This window comes from Lampris incognitus, chromosome 13 (assembly GCF_029633865.1).
Source record: "Lampris incognitus isolate fLamInc1 chromosome 13, fLamInc1.hap2, whole genome shotgun sequence".
Taxonomy (NCBI): Eukaryota; Metazoa; Chordata; class Actinopteri; order Lampriformes; family Lampridae; genus Lampris; species Lampris incognitus.
Genome location: NC_079223.1, coordinates 8324910 through 8347217, shown reverse-complemented (window position 1 = coordinate 8347217; position 22308 = coordinate 8324910). Strand labels below are relative to the sequence as shown.

General features: G+C 50.6%; 1 protein-coding gene across 1 annotated transcript; it reads left to right on the top strand.

The window, feature by feature from the left end:
• Window positions 1–4686: 4686 nt before the first annotated feature.
• oit3 (oncoprotein induced transcript 3) lies at window positions 4687–21613 on the top strand. The gene is made up of 9 exons (XM_056291771.1): window positions 4687–4755; window positions 8661–9035; window positions 9147–9257; window positions 14451–14573; window positions 14687–14809; window positions 16275–16435; window positions 17429–17841; window positions 21130–21229; window positions 21330–21613. The coding sequence occupies exons 1-9, from the start codon at window positions 4698–4700 to the stop codon at window positions 21489–21491; spliced, it is 1626 nt and encodes a 541-aa protein (XP_056147746.1). The 5' UTR covers window positions 4687–4697; the 3' UTR covers window positions 21492–21613.
• Window positions 21614–22308: the final 695 nt, after the last annotated feature.

The following is a 22308-nucleotide window of genomic DNA, read 5'->3' as shown; positions in this document are numbered from 1 at the left end:
CTTTGTCGATAAGTACTGTAGCGAATTCAGGAGCAGCCCGGAAGCGAACCGGGTCTCCCGCACCGCCTTGAGTCGACTGGTTAGCGACCCGGGTTCGCTTCCGGGCTGCGGCGGCGGTTTCCGGCTGCCCCCGAATTCGCTACGTTGGCGTCAGACGTGGGATGGTGAGGCCACCGGAAGCGCGTGCGCCCAGAGCGCGTGGGAGCTGATAGGCTGAAGCGCGGGGACGCTTCCCGAAGGAGGAGGGTGGTGTAACGATCACGGATGAGTAGATTTGGTCGCCGGTTGGCTAACGGGTCGCCCCCTTTAGTTGACCGGTTAGCGCAGTCGCCAGTGGTGCGGGAGACCCGGGTTCGCTTCCCGGCTGCCCCCGAATTCGCTACCGCCTTTGGGGCGCCCGGGTAGCGTGGCGGGCTATTCCGTTGCCTAGCAACACGGGGATCGCCGGTTCGAATCCCCGTGTTACCTCCGGCTTGGTCGAACGTCCCTACAGACACAATTTGCCGTGTCTGCGGGGGGGAAGCCGGGTGTGGGTGTGTGTCCTGGTCGTTGCACTAGCGCCTCCTCTGGTCAGTTCTGGGTGTCTGTTCGGGGGGGGGGGACTGGGGGGAATAGCGTGATCCTCCCACGTGCTACGCCCCCCTGGCGAAACTCCTCACCTTCAGGTGAAAAGAAGCGGCTGGCGACTCCACATGTATGGGAGGAGGCACGTGGTAGTCTGCAGCCCTCCCCGGGTCGGCAGAGGGGGACGGCTCAGAAGAGTGGGATACTTGGACGGGTACAATTGGGAAGAGGAGAAGAAGAAAAATAAAGGGGGGGGGTTCTTCACTGCCTTGGTATTCGCCAACTCAGGTTCAACCGGATGAGCTTCCTTTTCTTGAGAATCCAGATGCTGCTTAATATGTAAAAACAGTCCACCGATGAGGACTTTGGATCTGTCTGTACAGATGCTCAGTAACTACTAAGCGACTTTGCGAGGCCTCACAAAGAGACGGTGGATCAGACTGTAAGAAGTGCTGAACTTTGCAATTAAGCTGATTGGAGTTCAGGCCGTCCTGCCAAAAACTGACTGGTTCCGCTGAAATGGGAGGACGCGGCCAGAGGACGACCGTCTGTACAGGTTGTCTTCAGCAGGACAGCTGGAAGGAAACCACTTCTGGGAAACGTCAACTTTACACCACGCCTGGAGTTTGCCGGTAGCCTCGTGACACCACTGGAGACTCTTTAAAGGAGATTTTGTGGTCTAACGAGGCTAACGTTGATCTTTGTGGCCTGCGGGTTAGAGTTCCGGTCTAGAGACCAAACATGGCCTATCGCCCAGATGACACCACCCTTACCCTCCATCATGATGGGGACAGCATCATGCTAACAGCAGGAGGGATTGGAAAAAGCTCGACGCCATCAAAGTTAATAAGAGGGATGGAGTTATATCCGGGCAAATTCCTTAAGGAGGATCCGCTTCATTCTGCAAGAGATTTGAGTCGAGGGCGAAGACTCGCGGTCCAAAGGGACAGTTAGCCAAAGCACACTGAAGACGTTTTACAGTGGAACAGCTTTAAAAGAGGACGATATCGTGGAAGGGCCCAGCCCAAGCCAAGACTGAAATCCTATTAACAATCCATGGTGTGACCTGAAAACTGCAGTACGCCGACGCTCTTCATCTGTCCTGGCAGATTTGGAACAAATTTGCATGGAGGGGCGGCAGAAGAGTCCAGCTTCTGTGTGAAACTCATAAGGAGGCGGTAGAGAAGACTCGTAGCAATGAGGGCTGCCATGAGGCCGAGCTACAGCAACGCGCTGACTCGGACCGAACTGATAACAGAACTATTGCGTCCTACGAATGATTTAATACACATTAAAGATTTGCTATTACCTCCAGAGCTGAAAATCAGCATGAACTCTCTACTTTATGAACATAAGTGAGATAGATTTGGAAAAAAACAAATCCTTCAGTAATGACTGGATATGAAAATATGAATATGAAAAAAAAATCCTATCAGTAATAACTGAATGAGTCCATTAACAATATTTGAGTTGTTCTCCAAAAGGCTTCTCTGTCAGTGTATTATATATATATATGTATTATATATATATATATATATATAATTAGCAGCTTTTTTTCTTTTCAGAAACCGTCAGTGAGGAGGGGAATATCAATATAGATGTAGGAAAAAAATTATGTAGGAGTTTTTTTCCTACATCGATATATATATATATATATATATATATATATATATATATATATATATATATATATATATATTCACATCATGACACACTGCTCTTGACTCAACTGTTGAAAACACTAAAACGAAACAGGCATCGAATTCATTAAGGCTGAAACAAAACCCTTAGGGTTAATGAATCAAGATTGGCAGCTCATTTAAGTCTTCGGCTCATAAAATAAATGAAAGCTGAAAATGAAAATGAGAAACTGAAGACAACACAGAAATTAAGTCATTAATGTAAAACAGGCGACTCTGGCTCCCTCTGCTATGCATACTGACAGCACCTATGGCAGAAAGGAGCGTATTTGTTATAAAGCAGCAGGAGACCTGACGCCAGGAGAACCAACAATGTCTGTGTACAAACAAGTCCATCCCGTTCCGCCGTACTTCTTCTGATGGCCTCACTGACTAAAGCAGCCATTGATCTGAATGCAAGAAAAAGATTAGATATTGCAGCTGAGGATAGTTTAGTCTTGCCCTGCGGTTTGTTTTTTGGGGTAAGGTTAGCGCTCAACCCCATTGATTCACCTTCACCTGCATGGTATGACCAATATTAATGTGCACCGATCAGCCGAAACATTAAAACCACTTTACGTGTGGGGAGCGAAGGCTAACCCGTCTGGTCTGATCCCACAGAAGAGCTACTGCAGCTCAATCTGCTGAAAAAGTTCATGCTGGCTATGATAGACGGGTGTCACGACACACTGCATCGCAGCTTGCTGTGTATGGGGCTGCACAGCTGCAGACCAGTCAGAGCGCCCATGATGACCCCTGTCCACCACCCAAAGCGCCTACAATGGGCATGTGGATGTCAGAACTGGACCTTGGAGCAGTGGAAGAAGGTGGCCTGGTCTGATGAATCATGTTTTCTTTTACATCATGTGCACGCCCAGATGGGTGCGCGTCGTTTACCTAGGGAAGTGATGGCACCAGGATGCACTATGGGAAGAAGGCAAGCCGGTGGAGGCAGAGTGATGCTCTGGACAATGTTCTGCTGGGAAACCTTGGGTCCTGGCATTCATGTGGATGTTACTTTGACACGTAACACCTACCTAACCACCATTGCAGGCCAGGTACCACCTACCTAAACACCATTGCAGGCCAGGTACCACCTACCTAAACACCATTGCAGGCCAGGTACCACCTACCTAAACACCATTGCAGGCCAGGTACCACCTACCTAACCACCATTGCAGGCCAGGTACCACCTACCTAAACACCATTGCAGGCCAGGTACCACCTACCTAACCACCATTGCAGGCCAGGTACCACCTACCTAAACACCATGGCCGGCCAGGTACCACCTACCTAAACACCATTGCAGGCCAGGTACCACCTACCTAAACACCATTGCAGGCCAGGTACCACCTACCTAAACACCATGGCCGGCCAGGTACCACCTACCTAACCACCATTGCAGGCCAGGTACCACCTACCTAAACACCATTGCAGGCCAGGTACCACCTACCTAAACACCATGGCCGGCCAGGTACCACCTACCTAAACACCATGGCCGGCCAGGTACCACCTACCTAAACACCATTGCAGTCCCTTCATGACAATGGTGTTCCCTGATGGCAGTGGCTTCTTTCAGCAGGATAACACGCCCCGCCACACTGCACACATTGTTCAGGACGGGTCTGAGGAACACGACAAAGACTTCAAGGTGTTGCTCTGGCCTCCAAGTTCCCCAGATCTCAATCCGATCGAGCATCTGTGGGATGTGCTGGAAAAACAAAGTCCAATCCACGGAGGCCCCACCACTTACAGCACTTAAAGGATCTGCTGCTAACGTCTCGGCGCCAGATACCAGAGGACGCCTTCAAGACGTCTTGTGGAGCCCATGCCTCGATGGGTCAGAGCTGTTTTGCCGGCAAGAGGGGGACCGACAAGATATTAGGCAGGTGGTTTTAATGTTTTGGCTGACCGGTGTAACACGGTCTTAGACTTGTCTTGGCTTGTCTCGGTGAAAATGAAGGATGCTTTGGCGAGACAGTCTGCCAATACGTCAAGGCACTCGAAATAACACTGCTGATTAGAGCATTGTTCTCTCTTACCAGAGCGTTTAAAGCTGGAAGGATAACGGAGAAAATACCGAAGCTCATGCGACGGGTTGATATGACGTGGCGGGATGGTATGATTTAGGAGCACGGGGTCTGGGAATGGCGAGAAAGGACAGAACGGAGGGCGAACAGAAGATAGTACAGTGTGCAGTGTGGATACGGCGAGCTTCAGCATAGGAAGAGTCGCTGGAACAATGGCAGGATGGTCCTCTCCCTGAACTGCCGGAGAACGAGCCGAGGTCAAGGTGAAGAAGACAGACACTCGGACACAGGCGTGCCCCCAAGAGATAAGGGATGTATATTAAAGACGGACCCATAAGTCCTTCAAACAAACACACACTCACACATGCACACACGCACACAAAGGCCGGAGCTTGGATTAACTTCAACGCTGAGAGAGGACATCATGATATTCTTACTGGTGACCATTCTGCTCCACGGGGCGTCAGCTATTCCGGCCACAAGTAAGTGCTATATCTCGCATGCATACACTCGGGGTAAGTATCCCACTATGTTGACATCACGGTCACGCAAGGTAAGATAGGTTCTCTGTCATGATCCACTGGTGGCGCAGTGGTTAGCGCGGTTAAATCACAGCAAGAAGGTCCTGGGCTTGAGCCCCGGGGGAGTCCAACCTTGGTTGGGGGTCGTCCCGGGTCATCCTTTGCATGTCCCCCCCCCCGTGTCTGCGTGGGTTTCCTCCGGGTGCTTTGAGTTCCTCCCACAGTCCAAAGACATGTAGGTCAGGTGAATCGGCCGTACTAAATTGTCTCTAGGTGTGAATGTGATGCCCTGGCGGCCTGTCCAGGGTGTCTCCCCTTCTGCCGCCCAATGACTGCCGGGATAGGCTCCAGCATCCCCGCGACTCTGAGAGCAGGATAAGCGGTTCAGATAATGGATGGATGGATCCACCGGCGGTTGTTTTGCTTAGTGTAGTCTGCTAGGACAAACAGCAGAGCCAGTGTGGAGACGGATGAGGCGGAATTGCTCTGTAAAATCTATGCATTGATAGTCTCAGTAAGCCTAATCTATACAGATGAGTTGCTGGAGCCCCTTGGGCCCAGCGTGCCTCTGTGCTCCTCCATTAATAAACACACTCAGTCACTCTCGTCCCTATTAGAGGATTTAGAGCCTCCTCTATTTGCATACACACACTGTCGTCAGCGGTGTCCTCTGCCCCTGCTGTGCCGCTTTTGCCGGGGTGCAGCTGGTCGACGGCGAGTCTCCAAAAACAGCCCTCCATGCTGTCGGTGGCCCGGGCCAGCGGGTTGATCCCTGTGCTGTGATCAATGGGGCAGGTAGGGGGGTGTGATGGATGGCCGGTTACCGGTCAGAGAGCCTGAGAGTGAAGGGGGAAGGACTACCAGGGAGAGTAATGTGCACAGTGAGGTCATTTCACAGCTCTCTATGTGGTGGCCCCCACTTCCACGGCACTGCTTTTCAGCTTTAGGGGGACTCGGTAGCTGTGGATTTCTCTGAATACACGTTGTGGTTTGTCCGTGTGTGTGCGTGTGCGTGCGTGTGTGTATGCGTGTTCTTTTTCAGTTATTATGATGAGGACAGATTTAAATGTTTAACGATGAGAGCGAGAACATTTTGGCCCGTCTTCATGTCTTCAAGGGTCTATTTTTAGGGTCTATTACTTGGGTTTAGGGTTAAGCTTAGAATCAGGATTAAATTAAGGGTAGGGTAAGGGTCAAGGTTAGTGTTAAGGTCTAGGTAATGAATGTAGTCATTGAGGGGTCCTCACAAAGATATGTATAAGAATGTGTGTGTGTGTGTGTGTGTGTGTGTGTGTGTGTCTGTGTGTGTGTGTGTGTGTTCTTTTTCAGTTACAGTGAGGACAGATTTAAATGTTTAACGATGGGAGAGAACATTTTGGTCAGTCTTCACATCTTCAAGGGTCTATTTTTAGGTTTAGGATTCGGGTTTAGGGTTAGGGTTAGGATTAAGGCGCGGTGGCACAGTGGTTAGCGCTGGTGCCTCACAGCTAGAAGGTGCTGGGTTCAAACCCCACAGTTGTCCAACCTTGGGGGGGGGGGTCATCCCAGGTCGTCCTCTGTGTGGAGTTTGCATGTTCTCTCCGTGTCTGCGGTGGGTTTTCTCCGGGTGCTGCGGCTTCCCCCACCATCAAAAAAGACACGCATGTTAGAGTTAATACTCCTTCCTGTCTGTGCCCATGACCAAGGCATGGCAAGACGAACTGGAGTTGGTCCCCGGGCGCTGCACGGCGGCTGCCCACTGCTCCTAGCTACACAGCTAGGATGGGTTAAATGCAGAGTGTAATTTCCCTACGGGGGTCAATAAAGTGTGTCAAAAAATACAGTTAGGGTCAAGGTTAGTGTTAATGTCTAGGGAATGAATGTAGTCATGGAGGGGTCCTCATAAAGATATAAGTACAAGAATGTGTGTGTGTGTTTCACCCACATCCTTGACCCATGCCTCCAGTCAACGCTGCTCCCCAGTTCTTCCTTGCTCCAGTAGGACCAGTATGGGTAAGCCATTGTATGTCTGGTTCGGGCCTGTCAGTAAGGGTCCTTTACTGCTGAGGAGCATCCCTCCAGCACCCCTCCCCTCATTGCTCTCTTTTTTCTTCTTGGCTCGCGTGCCTCCTCGCTCTGCTTTAAGCCTTAGTGGGATTGCTGAGAGAGCAGCGCGGGAGAGGAGAGGCTATTGGCTGTCGTTTCACTGCACTTCGTTCACAGGGCTCATTGTGTTGTTCAGCTGATTCCTCGCAAATGGCCCCTGGTGAAAAGACAACACTGACGGGGTTTGGCAGATAAAGACCCCTGTTGACTCCTTTGTAGATGGCCCCTCGGCTCTTGTGTTTCGATTGGAAATGCATCGACAGCTGAGATCTGTCATGCTTGGCAGCCCGAGGGCTCGCTTCAGAGTAACAAGGCTCACCAAGTGGTCAGTAGTAAAGGACCTTTCCAGAAGTGCATAATAAAGAAGTGAGGAAGTGCTGGGAGAGGCACGGGAGTTTGACCAGCCAGTCTACATGTGTTTTGTGGACTTGAAGAAGGCTTACGACCGTGTACCCCGGGGCACCTTGTGGGGGTACTGCGGGAGTATGGGGTACCGGGGCAGTTGCTACAAGCCATCCAGTCCTTGTATAACCAAAGTGAGAGCTGTGCCCGTATTCTCTGCACAAAGTCAAACATGTTTTCGGTGGGTGTCGGACTCCACCGAGGTTGTCCCTTGTCTCTGATTCTGTTTGTGATATTCATGGACAGGATCTCAAGGCGCAGACAAGGTGAATGCTGTGTCCATTATGGGAACCTCAGAATTGCATCTCTGCTCTTCGTAGATGATGTGGTTTTGTTGGCTTCATCAGAACGTGACTTCCAGCGCGGACTGGGGCGGTTTGCAGCGGAGTGTGAAATGGCCGGGATGAGAGTCAGCACCTCCAAGTCTGAGGCCATGGTCCTCTACTGGAAAATGGTGGATTGCTCCCTCTGGGTTGGAGATGAGTTGTTGCCTCAAGTGAAGGAGTTCAAGTATCTCGGGGTCTTGTTTACGAGTGAGGGTAGGATGGAGTGGGAGATTGACAGGTGAATTGGTGCAGCATCAGCAGTAATGCGGACGTTGTACTGGACCGTTGTGGTGAAGAAGGAGCTGAGCTGGAAGGCAAAGCTCTCAATTTACCTGTCAATCTTTGTTCCAACCCTCACCTATGGTCAAAAGCTTTGGGTACTGACCGAAAGGGTGAGATCGCGGATACAAGTGGCTGAAATGAGTTTCCTCCGTAGGGTGTCTGGGCTCAGCCTTAGAGATAGGGTGAGGAGCTTGGACATCCGGAGGGAGCTCGGAGTAGAGCTAATGCTCCTTTGCGCCGAAAGGAGCCAGTTGAGGTGGTTCAGGCATCTGGTTAGATGCGTCCTGGACGCCTTCCTTTGGAGGTTTTCCAGGCACGTCCAACTGGGAGGAGACCCCGAGGTAGACCCAGAACTTGCTGGAGGGACTACATGTCCAATCTGGCCTGGGGATGCCTTGGGATCCCCCAGGAGGAGCTGGAGGGCGTTGCTGGGGAGAGGGATGTCTGGGGTGCCCTGCTCAGCTTGCTGCCACCGCAACCTAACCCCGGAGAAGCAGCTGATGATGAGATGAGGAGATGAAAAAAAAATAGGGCATTCATTTATCAATCCAATCACCACACTGTGGTATTGGTGCACACTGAAATTGGTCTAGCGGATAATTTAATCTTGCCTCGTTCAAATGGTATACCCCTGCCTCCATTTCTCACCGGCTCATACTCTCTTCCCTGTCGAGCAAACATAAACATCTAACGGTGTCCTATTGATCTTCCACAAACATTTACACTTGCCTTTTACACTGTCTTTTCTCTCCTATCCCTTACCTGTCACAGCCCTGGACCCCTGCTCTGCTTACGTCAGCCTGAACGAGCCCTGGAGGAACACAGACTACCACATCAACCAGTCCTCCGGCGTGCCTCTGTGTGATAGCCACGTGTCAGGAGACTGGTACCGCTTCACCGGCATGGCCGGCGACGCCATGCCCACCTTCTGCATCTCTGAGAACTACTGCGGCACCCACGCACCCATCTGGCTCAACGGCAGCCACCCCCAACCCGTCGACGGCATCGTCACCCTGCCGATCTGCGCCAGCTTCAACGACAACTGCTGCCACTGGACTGCCAGTGTGGCTGTGAAGGCCTGCATGGGGGGCTACTACGTCTACCGTCTGCCCAAACCCTCGGTCTGCTTCCACGTTTACTGCGGTCGTGAGTCAGAATCTCACATGTTATTGAAAACTGCGCTCCATGCATGCACGAGAAACATGTTTTCCCCTGCCTTTTTCCTGGCTACTGAAATACGTCTCATATGTTACACAGATTTCTACGACATCTGTGATGAGGTGGAGTGTCGGGGCCCCCAGTGTCCTGAGCCCGAGTGCCACTGCACCCCTGGAACCGTGCTAGGACCCGACGGACAGACCTGCTTGGGTGAGACGGAGTAGGGGCAGGAAGGGGGAGGGGGGTGAAGAGCTGAACAACAGGGGGAGTTTAGGGAGTGTATATGGAAATGCTCCTGTGTTTGGCTCAGACTTGGAACCCCTGTACGATATTTCAAATACAATATCATCCATAAAGCCAGTACTCACGCAGGGCTCGGAAGAAAAACAGGGTTTTGGTTTTTGTTTCTGTCCCCTGTCTTCAACTGTCTTCCAACCGGAAAGCCCCAGTTCACTGAAACCAGGTGTCGGGTCTACTTTAGTGGCCTTAAACAAGGCACCGAGACCTTTTATAGAGATGTTGGTGGGTGACCAGGCCTCTGTTTTCTGTGTGGCATAGAAAATGCAAATTTCTCCATTTTTGAATTCAGTAGAGTCAATAGAGGATTCCTACCACCACCACCACTGCTACAACTACCCATAATAATAATAATAACGATAGTATATAATATGTAACATGGAATATCTCACTGAGCTACCGCTCTGTGAAACAAAACAAACCCACTTCAGCATGGAGGGAAAGCCCCGCTCAGTGATGCACAGCTTGCACCTTGAACATGAGCGACGAGAGCAGGATGTGAAGCAGAAGAGAAACTAAGTTCTGCAGTCACATTTCCATCCATCCATTATCCACACGGCCAGCGTCCACACCCGCTGCCCCTTTCTGCTCAGCAACACGCATCATACACGTGTATATAGTATATAGTTATGGCATTTGACTCCCTCATTTCCCTTTCCTTCCCATTATCACCGCATCCCATAGCCTTGTCCGTGCGTTGCTTAAGATTCAGCTGCTTTCCCATCACGTTTTCCAATACGTGCCAGTCTTTCTGGGAGGCGTAGTCAGGGGCGGATCTACAGGGTGGCAACAGGGGTGGCAGCTGCCACCTCTGGGACACAGTCTTGCCACCCCTGTTGCCACCCCATTTATAAATCAGATAATATGTTTTTAAAGTATATTTTATGTACATGCATGGTGAAGGTCAATGAGACCCCGCACCGAACTCATCTCAAACAGAAGTCGCCGATTTAGAACCCCCCCTCCCCCTCACCAGGCGCGGATCTACAGGGTGGCAAGGGGTGGCAGCTGCCACCTCTGGGACACAGTCTTGCCACCCCTTTGCCACCCCAGGAAAAAATCTCTAGATCCACCACTGGGCGTAGTTTAGACTGCACATTTAAATGAGCAGGATCAGTTCAAGCGAACAGGGACGGAGTCATTTCAGCCCCCCAGAAAGTGGCAGAGAACAAACGATTTTGAAAATGAATGGATGAAATGTTTATTGCTAGTAAAACTTTTACGTATCAACCCCCCTCCCCCCTTTTTTTCTCCCGAATTGTACCTGGCCAATTACCCCACTCTTCCGAGCCACCCCGGTCACTGCTCCACCCCTTCCCCTTCTGAGGCGGCCACACTCACCCTGAGTCAACGCCGTCGTTCAAGGCCAAATGTGGGCCGTAAGATAACTGCAGATGTGGGCCATATTTGGGCCAAAGATTCTTTGCTATCTTGGGGGGGAGGAGGGCTGCAGACTACCACATGCCTCCTCCCATACATGTGGAGTCGCCAGTCGCTTCTTTTCACCTGACAGTGAGGAGTTTCGCCAGGGGGACGTAGCGCGTGGGAGGATCACGTCACCCCCCACGGATGAATCTGAGAAGTTCCCGCCCTTAAGCGCTAAGACTGGCCAGGTCAGCCTATCAATCAGTCAGCCTGCCAGGAGTCCCGCCCTCAGTTTCACAATCAATTAATTATTCAAGCGGTACTCGTGGCCTATCATTAGTTCGTGGAAATCCTGATATTGATTTGGGGGCAATGACATGGCTGGATAGCTTACTGGTCCTGTTGTTAAACATACTGTCAAATTATATATTTACTGTTGGTCAACCGTACACAACGTTATTGACAAGGAACTTGCGAGCACGACATTAGCTTTCTGGCTCGGAGCTGAGTGAGCTGAGCGGAGCGTTTCCTATTTCCCGTTGCCAAGTGGCATCTAAGGTTCGTCCTATTTACTGGAGCCGTTAATATGGTTTCCATTGCATTAGAGCTTAATGGGATGGCAAAGATTGTTCCAGGTGTAACCGGTTATTTTCTTGCCCGGTGCGGGATTCGATACGCGGTGTACTGCACCATAAGGCGACATCACTAACCGCTCGGCTAAAGGGTCAGACCCGTTAGCTGGGGGCTAACGTGTCTTATTAGTAGTTTACAGTCGTCACCCTCTCCCGGAAGCGCGCCCTCGCCCTTTGTTATTCCCGTGCTCCGAAGAGACTTCTGAGGATCTGCGCACTTCCGGATCCCACCGCTGCCACCAATGTAACCGGTTATGTTCTTGCCCGGTGCGGGATTCGATACGGGGTGTACTGCACCACAAGGCGACGTCACTAACCGCTCGGCTAAAGGGTCAGACCCGTTAACTAGGAGCTAACGTGTCTTATTAGTAGTTTACACAGGTATTAGTCAAACCCTCGTGCGTTACCTGGGAAATAGTTATGGCGTGTGAAAAACTTTAGATTTTAATTGCAAAACACATGAAAATATAAATTGTCTTAATTTTCATTGCTTTGGCCATGTGATAATGCCCTTCGAGGTGTCCATAATCGGGAATTAATGGCCTCCTCGTTGTCCATTAATTCCTGATAATGGACACCTCGTCAGGCATTATCCCTCACTTAATCTATTTACCAAGAATTTTATTAATCAATCTGGCCTTCAGCGGTGGACAGTCAGTGGTGTTTTCCTGGAGAATATCACATTTTCCTCATCTTCGTTTCGCTTCACTTTCGCGCGTTCGACTGGCAAACGGGCCAATCCGGGCGGTGGCACTCCTGGCTGGCTGACTGACAGGCTAACCTGGCCAATCCTAGCGCTTGAGGGCGGCACGCCTGGCAGGCTGACTGACAGGCTAACCTGGCCAATCCTAGCGCTTGAGGGCGGCACTCCTGGCAGGCTGACTGACAGGCTAACCTGGCCAATCCTAGCGCTTGAGGGCGGCGCTCCTGGCAGGCTGACTGACAGGGTAACCTGGCCAATCCTAGCGCTTGAGGGCGGCACTCCTGGCTAGCTGACTGACAGGTTAACCTGGCCAATCCTAGCACTTGAGGGCGGCGCTCCTGGCAGGCTGACTGACAGGGTAACCTGACCAATCCTAGTGCTTGAGGGCGGCGCTCCTGGCAGGCTGACTGACAGGCTAACCTGGCCAATCCTAGCGCTTGAGGGCGGCGCTCCTGGCAGACTGACTGACAGGGTAACCTGGCCCATCCTAGCGCTTGAGGGCGGCACTCCTGGCAGGCTGACTGACAGGGTAACCTGGCCCATCCTAGCGCTTGAGGGCGGGAACTTCCCCAGATTCATCCTAGGAAAAAAAAAAATATTCGCCTCCCCCCGAACAGGCGCCCCGACCGACCAGAGGAGGCGCTAGTGCAGCGACCAAGACACACCCACATCCGGCTTCAGACACGACCAATTGTGTCTGCAGGGACGCCCGACCAAGCCGGATTTGGAGGGCAAACAGAATAGACCGCTACGCCGCGTAGCATACCTTTTTTTTGTGTCCCCAATAATATCACAGTACTCGTTATTTTCAAGAAATTTCACTGAGGAAGGAGGAGTAACACACACACACACACACACACACACACACACACACACACACACACGCAATAAACCGGATTAGAGAGGCAGCAGTGGTGAGGGATGGAGGGAGATGGAGACATGGTGTGTTGCATTTGCTGAGTCAACACAGCAAAGAGGAGGTGCACAGTATTAAGAGAGTGGGAAGTGTGTGTGTGTGTGTGTGTGTGTGTGTGTGTGTGTGTGTGTGTGCGAGGGGTAGGAACCCCAGACAGCATCCGGATGTGGGCCACTTCAGGCAGTGATGCGGCACTGATGGTCTTCTTCTGGCCCTGACAAAATGGATGTGAGCCTGAAGCGGCCCACATGTATAACAGCAAATATGGCCCAAATATGCCAAATCACATGTGGGCCTCTTGTGGCAAAGCTGCGGTGCTCTGGGCAACATGTGATGACCCTGAAGTGGCCCCGTGTGGTAAATGGCGAATATGGCCCAAATATCACAAAACAAATATGGGCCACCTTTGGCAAATACGTGGCACATGCGGCACTGCTCTGGCTTGGTTCTGGCCCCGATCTGGCAAACAGGAGCGGACCGCCCAAGTGCCGTCGCTCCACGCGGTACGTGGGCCGAGTGAAAGTGTCGGGTGTGGGACGGGTGCGGGCCGCGGCGGTTTTGCTATCTGGGGGTAGTTTTCCACTTAGAGCACTCTGTGTGGATAGAGGAGGGCACTCCACTTATAGACCACATCACTTAGCACACCTAATGACGGGTGACAAGCGTGTTGTGGAAACCTGGCGAGCCTTGAAACGCCATCATCTCCTCATTCCCCCATCGGCTGAATCTCGGCGCCCACCCTGATGAATGAAACGACTTCTCTCTTCTCCAGTTTTCCATCCTCAATCAATGTCTCTCTCCCCACTTCATCAGTGTCAACCGTTTCACTCACACTCCCTCCCCCTGGCTGCTGCTTTCATCCCTCCTCGCTACTTCTGCGTCTGCTCTAAAGCCTTGGTCCAAAAGTAGCATTCAAACCATTGTTTTTGGCTTAGCTTACGTTGGTACCAGATGGAGAGTTAACACAAAGTTAAGACAATTTGGTGACACGTTACTGCTGTTGTCCTGAAGCACTAAACCCCAGCCATCTGGTACTCCAACCTGGGGAAAACTAATTTCAGAAGGGTTTTTTTTTTTTGCAGCTATAACTTGATCCGAGTTTGGGTACAAGTACAAGAGGGCGGCACGGTGGCGCAGTGGTTAGCATGGTCGCCTCACAGCAGGAAGGTCCTGGGTTCGAGCCCCGGGGTAGTCCAACCTTGGGGGTCGTCCCGGGTCGTCCTCTGTGTGGAGTTTGCATGTTCTGCATGGGTTTCCTCCCATAGTCCAAAGACACGCAGGTTAGGTGACTCGGCCATACTACATTGTCCCTAGATGTGTGTGTGTGGGCCCTGTGATGGCCTGGCGGCCTGTCCAGGGTGTCTCCCCCGCCTGCCGCCCAGTGACTGCTGGGATAGGCTCCAGCATCCCCGCGACCCTGAGATCAGGATAAGCGGTTCGGATAACGGCTGGATGGGACTTGACCCAAGTCCGGTGTCTTCTCCTTTTAGATGTCAACGAGTGCGAGAGGGACAACGGGGACTGTGCGGAGGTGTGCGTCAACACCAAAGGCTCCAGGCGTTGTGACTGCGGGCCCGGCCGCGTGCTCGACGAGGACGGACGCAATTGCCGAGGTACGTTTGTAACCTCTGCACACCAGCCAGCAGGTCAGTGCAGAGATAACCGGGCCGCTTTGGGATCCCTCGCTGCGCTTCATCTCTGCTTTTCCTCCCCCGGCTCCCTGCAGAGATGGCAGGCTGCCACGTGAACAACGGCGGCTGCAGCCACGGCTGCTCCATGCTCAACAACACCTACCAGTGCAACTGTCCCCGCGGGCTGGAGCTGGGAGAGAATAAACACACGTGCCAGGGTGAGAGCCGTTTGACTGTATTTGTGTGTGTGTGTGTGTGTGCGTGTGTGTGTGTCTTTGCATGTGCATTGCATGCATGTGTGAGACTGAAATACCAAAAATACCATGTCGGAATTTAGGACAAAATTATCATATTCAGGGGACGTCCAGGTGGCATGGCGGTCTATTCCGTTGCCTACCAACACGGGGATCGCCTGTTCGAATCCCCGTGTTACCTCCGGCTTGGTCGGGCGTCCCTACAGACACAATCGGCCGTGTCTGCGGGCGGGAAGCCGGATGTGGTTATGTGTCCTGGTCGCTGCACTAGCGCCTCCTCTGGTCGGTTGGGGCGCCTGTTTGCGGGGGAGGGGGGAACTGGGGGGGAATAGCGTGATCCTCCCACGCGCTACGTCCCCCTGGCGAAACTCCTCACTGTCAGGTGAAAAGAAGCGGCTGGCGACTCCACATGTACCGGAGGAGGCATGTGGTAGTCTGCAGCCCTCCTCCCCCCAAGATAGCAAAGAATCTTTGGCCCAAATATGGCCCACATCTGCAGTGATCTTACGGCCCACATTTGGCCTTGAACGACGGCGTTGACTCGGGGTGAGTGTGGCCGCCTCAACTCAGCCACACTTGGGCCACATTGGGCCCACATAGTATGTGCTGTAACCCAAGTCAAGCCCGGTTCATTACATTTGGGCCATGTCTGGCCCACACAACACTTGCCGTAACCCAAGCCAGGCCCGGTTTATGACATAGGGGCCACATCCGGCCCACACAACAGTTAGCATAACTGAGCCGTGAGTACCAAAAGTACCCCAGATTAGGCCCAAATGTATCTGCTATCTGGGCCGGATCGGCAGAGGGGGTGGAGCAGTGACCGGGACAGCTCAGAAGACTGGGGTAATCGGACAGTACAATTCCAGAGAAAAAGAGGGAAAAAATAAAAAAAAACCTCCATTTTTAAAATTATATTCAAGTAAGAAAACCCCCAAAATAAGCCAAATAATCTGCCAGTGCTGTGAGATATTTCAGCCAGGTAAGATTTCTCCAAACAAGGTGAACCTTCTTCGTAACCTTACATCATGAAGCCAGTTCCTGATGAGTGAACGATTCTTGAAACAAGACTTGTCAGACTTGTTCAGACAGCTACACCATTTTGTTGTGCGAGAAAAGAGAAAGAAACACGTTCATTCATCAGAAAGGCCCGGTACTGGATAGACCAGTGGTTTTCATCTCCAGTCCATGGGACCCCCAGCACTATCTGTTTCCTATTTTGACAGGAGTTTCTCACAGTTGTTTCACTTGAGGTGTTTTTAGACCTGGCATCAGCAGGTGAACGTACTTTACCAGCAGCACTGAGCATCCTTAGAGACTGGAGTTAAGAAGCACTGGTACATGCAGTAGCCATATGTCATATTGAACCCATCCATTGCAGAGTTCAGATGTGTGTCCTTCATCTCACGTCTCCTGCCCTGTTCTGCAGTGCCCGTCCAGTGTGACTCCAGCTCCATCACGGTGTCAATCTCTAAGGACTTGGTGGGAGGGCTGGACCTGTTCCTATCCAACTCCTCATGCCGTGGTATCTCCAATGGCACACACATCAACCTCAGCTTCAGCCTCAAGACCTGCGGCACAGTGGTGGAGGTCAGAACCGCCGCCCTGGGCCTTAGGTAGTCAGGGCTTCTTAGATGGAGTCAGGCAAAGTTTTCACATCTGTCAGGTTTGGGGGTGTTAGAGAATGTTCTGACTCTCCCACAGAATCTGATTCCCCTTGGTGTGAAAGGGTTATGGTTAGGTTTAGGGGGTTAGGGGTTTAGGGTTAGCCTAACCTAATCTAGCCTCATGCTAAAGGGAGTCAGGATCTGCGGGCAAGTCAGAAATCCTGTATTGAGGCAGACGGCTTGACTCAGCTGCTTGTTGCATGTGATCCACGGAATGCCAGTTTTGATGTTTTTTGGACAGTTTGAACAATGAAGCTCTCCAAAAACCTTTAATCATTCAGAAGGTGCACATGTCAGTGTGTGAAATTGTTATTTTTGAGACGTTAAAGCTGCAATCGGTAACATTTCCCTGTTAATAACTCGTTATTTTGTCCATCTGGGCTCCATTGTTGCCGTACCAGTCGTCTCCATGTACCACTATTGAAATGTTTTGACTGGGCAGCGCGAACTCTGGCGCAACGGCAAATGTTGGTAACAACTCCAGCAGGGGGAAAAAAAATGAAACGTAATGCTAACGTGGCCCTGCTTCTGACAGACGTCCAATCAATATAATTGTAGAACAATGTGATGATGTAGTTTGATGAAGTTCAGATTGCCCGCGTTAGCTTTGGTTCAAAAATCGCCTTGAACAAGGGTGCAGACTGGCAAGCTGACAGCACACCAGCCACAATGGCTGCTAGGATGGGGCTCCTACATCCAACTATATACTGGAAGGCTACCCTACTGTAATTTTAATTGACTTTCCAACAGAATCGCCATGAAATATCTCAGGGATTGCAGCTTTAGCATTTTGCAGATGTAAAGTCGTGGTCTTACAGCAGTGAATACTTGCAGCACTTGAGTTACTATTTTATCAGTACCTGTCTGTGAAATATTTGACTCGCCCCCGTCTTGAAGTGTCCAATCTGATCTCAAGGTGACAGACGACAAGATAGTGGGGACCAACCTGGTGACGGGCCTCCCCAGGAGCAGCTTGGGCAGCAGCGGGGATGTGATCATCCGCACCAGCAAGCTGCTGCTCCCAGTCACCTGCGAGTTCCCCAGGGAGTACCAGGTGTCCGACGGCTACCAGGCCAGCCTGCGCAACTCCGCCCTGGAGCTGGCAGGCCACAGCGAGGGCATCTTCCCCTTCTCCCTGGAGCTCTTCAAGAGCGACGAGTTCTCCGAGCCCTACCGCGCTCCACCCCAGCTCCGCCTGCACGACTCCCTCTTCTTCGGTGTGGAGCCCAAGGAGAGGGTGGAGGGTCTCGCCGCTCTGGTGGAGAGCTGCTTTGCCACGCCAAGCCCCAAAGCGGACCAGGCGCTCAAGTATTACCTCATCAGAGACGGGTGAATACTTTGCCACTTCTGCAGGTTTCGCCGAGTTAAGCGTAGGACTTTTTAAGAAAAATGCAGTTCGACACTATTTCACAGCCATGCTGGCAAAGTATGAAATTTAAGGAGAATTGGTATGAATGAAAATAAGTCCTAATTACTTACAAACATGGGTGGATTACTGAACAGGCCTTCTGGGCCCAGGCCCAGGGGCCCAAGGGCTCAGGGAACCCCTAAGCCAGAGCCTCTGTGTGAGGTTGCTGTTATTTACTTTGCATTTCTTGTCACATAGCCAAAGTGTTTAGTCATCCATGTCAACAACGGAGCCCCAAAAGTCTTGCTGAAAAACTGAAGGAATGGCCTCGTTAATATGCTGTTGTCGTTAATTGTGTGTATGTGTGCCGTAAATCCTGTTGGGGTACTAGTGAATTTAGTTATTGTGCTGTTGGCTGCAAGTCAGTGTACCTTCTCTGCCCGGGGGGGGGGGGGCGTTTACATGTCTGTGCCCAGGGGCCCATTGTCTCATAATCTGCCTATGCTGACAAAATACATTAGTCACATATTTTTATTACAACACTTAGTGTAACATAATATGACATAATATAATATAATATAATGTAATATAGGCTCCAGCATCCCGGCAACCCTGAGAGCAGGATAAGCGGCTCGGATAATGGATGGATGGGTGGATGGATAATAAAATATAATATAATGTAGTATAAATAGCTGGATGTGCCTTGATAAATTAATACTGGGCTGCGAAGATTATGGTTCCGTTGTCACGCAGAAAAACAAAAACCCAACTACTGTTTATTTGCATCTTGAAGAACATTGTAGAAGTAACTTTACCATCCAGTCTATTTTGAAGACCTATCAAAACAGTATGTAGGACCTTTTTATGCCTGACGTTCAGATAATTGAATTTAACACGTTTTAACTTTCTGAGGACCTGGGGAAACCCTGTTCCGAGCATAGACTCCGCCAGGTCTGAGTCCCGGTGTGCAGCAGTGATAGTGTGGATTAAAGGGAAACAATTCAGATTTTCAACATCTTTTCAACATTTTCAACAATACACACACATATATATATATATATATATATATATATATATATATATATATATATATATATATATATATATATATAGTGTAACGTGCATGGATAAGTAGACACGTTGGTCCTTGACTAACAAGTCGGTCCCTTTAGTCGACTGGTTAACGTTGTCGCTTGCGGAGTGGGAGATACGGGTTCGCGTCCCGGCTGTGGCGGTTCTCGGACTGCCCCCCGAATTCGCTACAATATGTTATAATGATAACTCTCCATCAGCTGCCATAATAATACTGAGTAGTCTTCTGTGTGTCACTTGGCTGGGTTCGGACCTTTGAATTGCCTACTCCACCGAGTTGACTGATTCTTCTGGTCTGGCATTATGACGAAACAGCGTTTCTCGGTCGAAAAAGCGATTATCCAATCAGCGCCACGGGGGGGGGGACTAACGCCATTGTCAAGCGTTAGACAACACGTCTTCTCAGTATCACACGACATTGTTGTTTGTTTTTACTTCGCTCCGCTCTTAAAACCCAGGCGTAACCAGTATGTTGGCATGGCTACTCACCAGTATCGACTTAAAAAGACGTTAGACTCAGGCGGATACGCTGGTCTCCAGTGATTGGTTAGGGAAGATCGACTCCCTCACGGAAATCGGTTAGAGTGGAGGTGTCGGGCCAAATTGTGTCCGGGCTGCCAAAATGTGTCCGGGTGACGTCATCGCAATGCAATCGTTCCCGTTTTTAGCCTTCTCGGTTCATGAAAAGTCCGGTTGTTCAAAATGACATTTCGTGACCCTTTTTTGGGGGGGTTGCTAGCTACCTAGCTAACTTGCCGTTGATGTCAAAAAACATGGAATAGCAAATATTGGACGTTTCTTTTTAATGGAAAAGTTTCTAGAACATCTTGATTGAAAAATCTCGTCCACGCTACATAACGTTAGCTAGCTAACAATGTGTTCAACCAGTAGTTGGAACTTTCGGCTACCCTTCTGTCACAAATCACTCCTGACACTCTTCTCCACCCACTCCACCCTGCCTGCACTCTCTTCTTCGCCTCTCTCCTGCACCCCCCGTTACTTTGAACAGTTGACCCCAAGTATTTAAACTCATCCGCCTTCGTCACCTCCACTCCTTGCATCCTCACCATACCACTGTCCTCCCTCTCATTAACGCATAGGTATTCCGTCTTGCTCCTACTGACTTTCATTCCTCTTCTCTCCAGTGCATACCTCCACCTCTCCAGGCTCTCCTCCACCTGCACCCTACTCTCGCTACAGATCACAATGTCATCCACGAACATTATAGTCTATAAAGACTCCTGCCTGATCTTGTCCATCAACCTGTCCATCACCATTGCAAACAAGAAAGGGTTCAGAGCCGATCCTTGATGTAATCCCACCTCCACCTTGAACCCATGTGTCATTCCAACCGCACACCTCACCACTGTCACACCTACCTCATACATATCCTGCACCACTCCTACATACTTCTCTGCAACTCCCGACTTCCTCATACAACACCACACCTCCTCTCTCGGCACCCTGCCGTATGCTTTCTCTAAACCCACAAAGACACAATGTAACTTTGCTTCTTCTCCACTCCTCAGACATCCTCTTGCTTTCCAAGATGGTGTTCGTCATAGATTGTCTACGTACTGGTGACAGAATTTCAGCGGCCTTTCAGAGACACAGAAGACTGCTCAGTATTATGGCTGCCAATGGAGTGTTATCACTACAATATGCATAGAAAGATAATATTGATTGTCAGACATGGCCTCCAGAATTGGTGTCAACGGGGTTAAACCCACGAAAAATATTCTCCCCCAAGGATTTTCAAATCGGCAGTATGATAGTTGTTGGACAGGAAATCTCAATTCGCCCTAGAGGAACATTTGTCACCGGCCTTGCCGTGTGATTAATGCGGAGCGAGAACAGAAGAATGTCTCAAGGATTCAAAAAGAATTGAAAAAAAAAACCAAGTTACCTCGTCCTCCAGAAGACACACGGTTTTTGGGAAACCGTGTCTCCTTTGCACCACAGAGACAGTTATCCTTCCTATCATCATGTGAACAAGGTTGACTAACGAAGCAGTGCCATAATCTACCCCCCATGGTTTCCTACTGAAAATACAGTCAGTGGTGTTCGGGGCCTGAGGCCGGCCAGCAGTGATGAAATAGCTTGTCAGAAATGCATATGGATCAGTGGGTATTGTTAAGATATCGATAGTATGTGTAACGCACATCTGCTCCCGCCAGCTGCATCTCGGACGAAACAGTGAAGCAGTTCTCCTCAAAGGACCAACTCTCCAAACACTACCAGGTCCCTGTCTTCAAGTTCATCGGCAAGGACAACCGAGTAAGGACCATACTGGGAGCCAGCAGGCTAACGTGTATATGGATGCTCTACTGTTTAGGGGTCTGGGCCTTTAAAACTCTGTGTGTGTGTGTGTTAACAGGAAGTGTTCCTCCACTGTCGGGTGCTGGTGTGTGGGGCGGCAGACTCCCGCTGTGCCCCCCAGCGCTGCCGGGGGCGCGTGCGTCGGGAGCTGTGGTCCGATGAGCCCCAGGACCGACGTGTGCTGAGCGGCGGCCCCATCTACATCCTGCCTGATCCGTGACATCAGAATTCAGCCATCATCACAAACACTCCAAAAAAAACCCCAAAACAAAACAGATACACACAGCTTACTAGGCATCACACACCACCGGGGGCCACGCCGGCTTGTCGAGCTTAACTGTAGTGGCACAAAACAGCATTGCAACAGCTCCTAGTGTATGTATATATATATATATATATATATATATATATATTTTTCAGAATAAAACACAGGGGCACACCTACACACCTCCTCCAAACACACACACACACACACAGAGCCGGAGCCTTCAAAGTCCTACACATATACAAACACATGCCAATGTCTTTGCAGCCTGTTCTCACCACGCCGTTCTTTTACAAGTGCTTGACGTCAGTGGCGCCGTTCTGGCTCACTGCAATTCTGCTTAACGCACCCAGTTTCGTGTATCTCTCCCCCCCCACTTTGGCCAACGGCACAATGTACCGACATTCAACTTACTGACACTTCTATTAGCAGTCTTGTGGTGCGGATCGGCCCGCTCCCTCAGTACTATGCAGAGCATGAGGGCTGCTTTTGTCAGGCCACGGTTGCCAGCGCGCCTCGAACATGGGCGTACTAACCAGATCTTGTGTATTTCTGAAGACGGCTTTCTATTTTACACCATGCAGGGTTGAAAAACACATACAGGACACGCGCAGATGTGTATTTAGCCTTGTTCTGCCTCCGCGCCATATTCATCAAGGTCTAGAGAGAACGGCACACATTTCAGGGTGCCGTGCCGAGAAATTGTGCACGCCGCTCAGCCCTCACACAGTGTATGTGCTCCCAGCCATGTCATAAAATACCATCATCAGTG

Coding starts and splice junctions, on each gene's coding strand:
- oit3 (XM_056291771.1), top strand. CDS start 4,698: ATGATATTCTTACTGGTGACCATTCTGCTCCACGGGGCGTCAGCTATT. Junction 14,574..14,686: donor GGACGGACGCAATTGCCGAG/GTACGTTTGTAA, acceptor GGCTCCCTGCAG/AGATGGCAGGCTGCCACGTG. Junction 21,230..21,329: donor TCATCGGCAAGGACAACCGA/GTAAGGACCATA, acceptor GTGTGTTAACAG/GAAGTGTTCCTCCACTGTCG.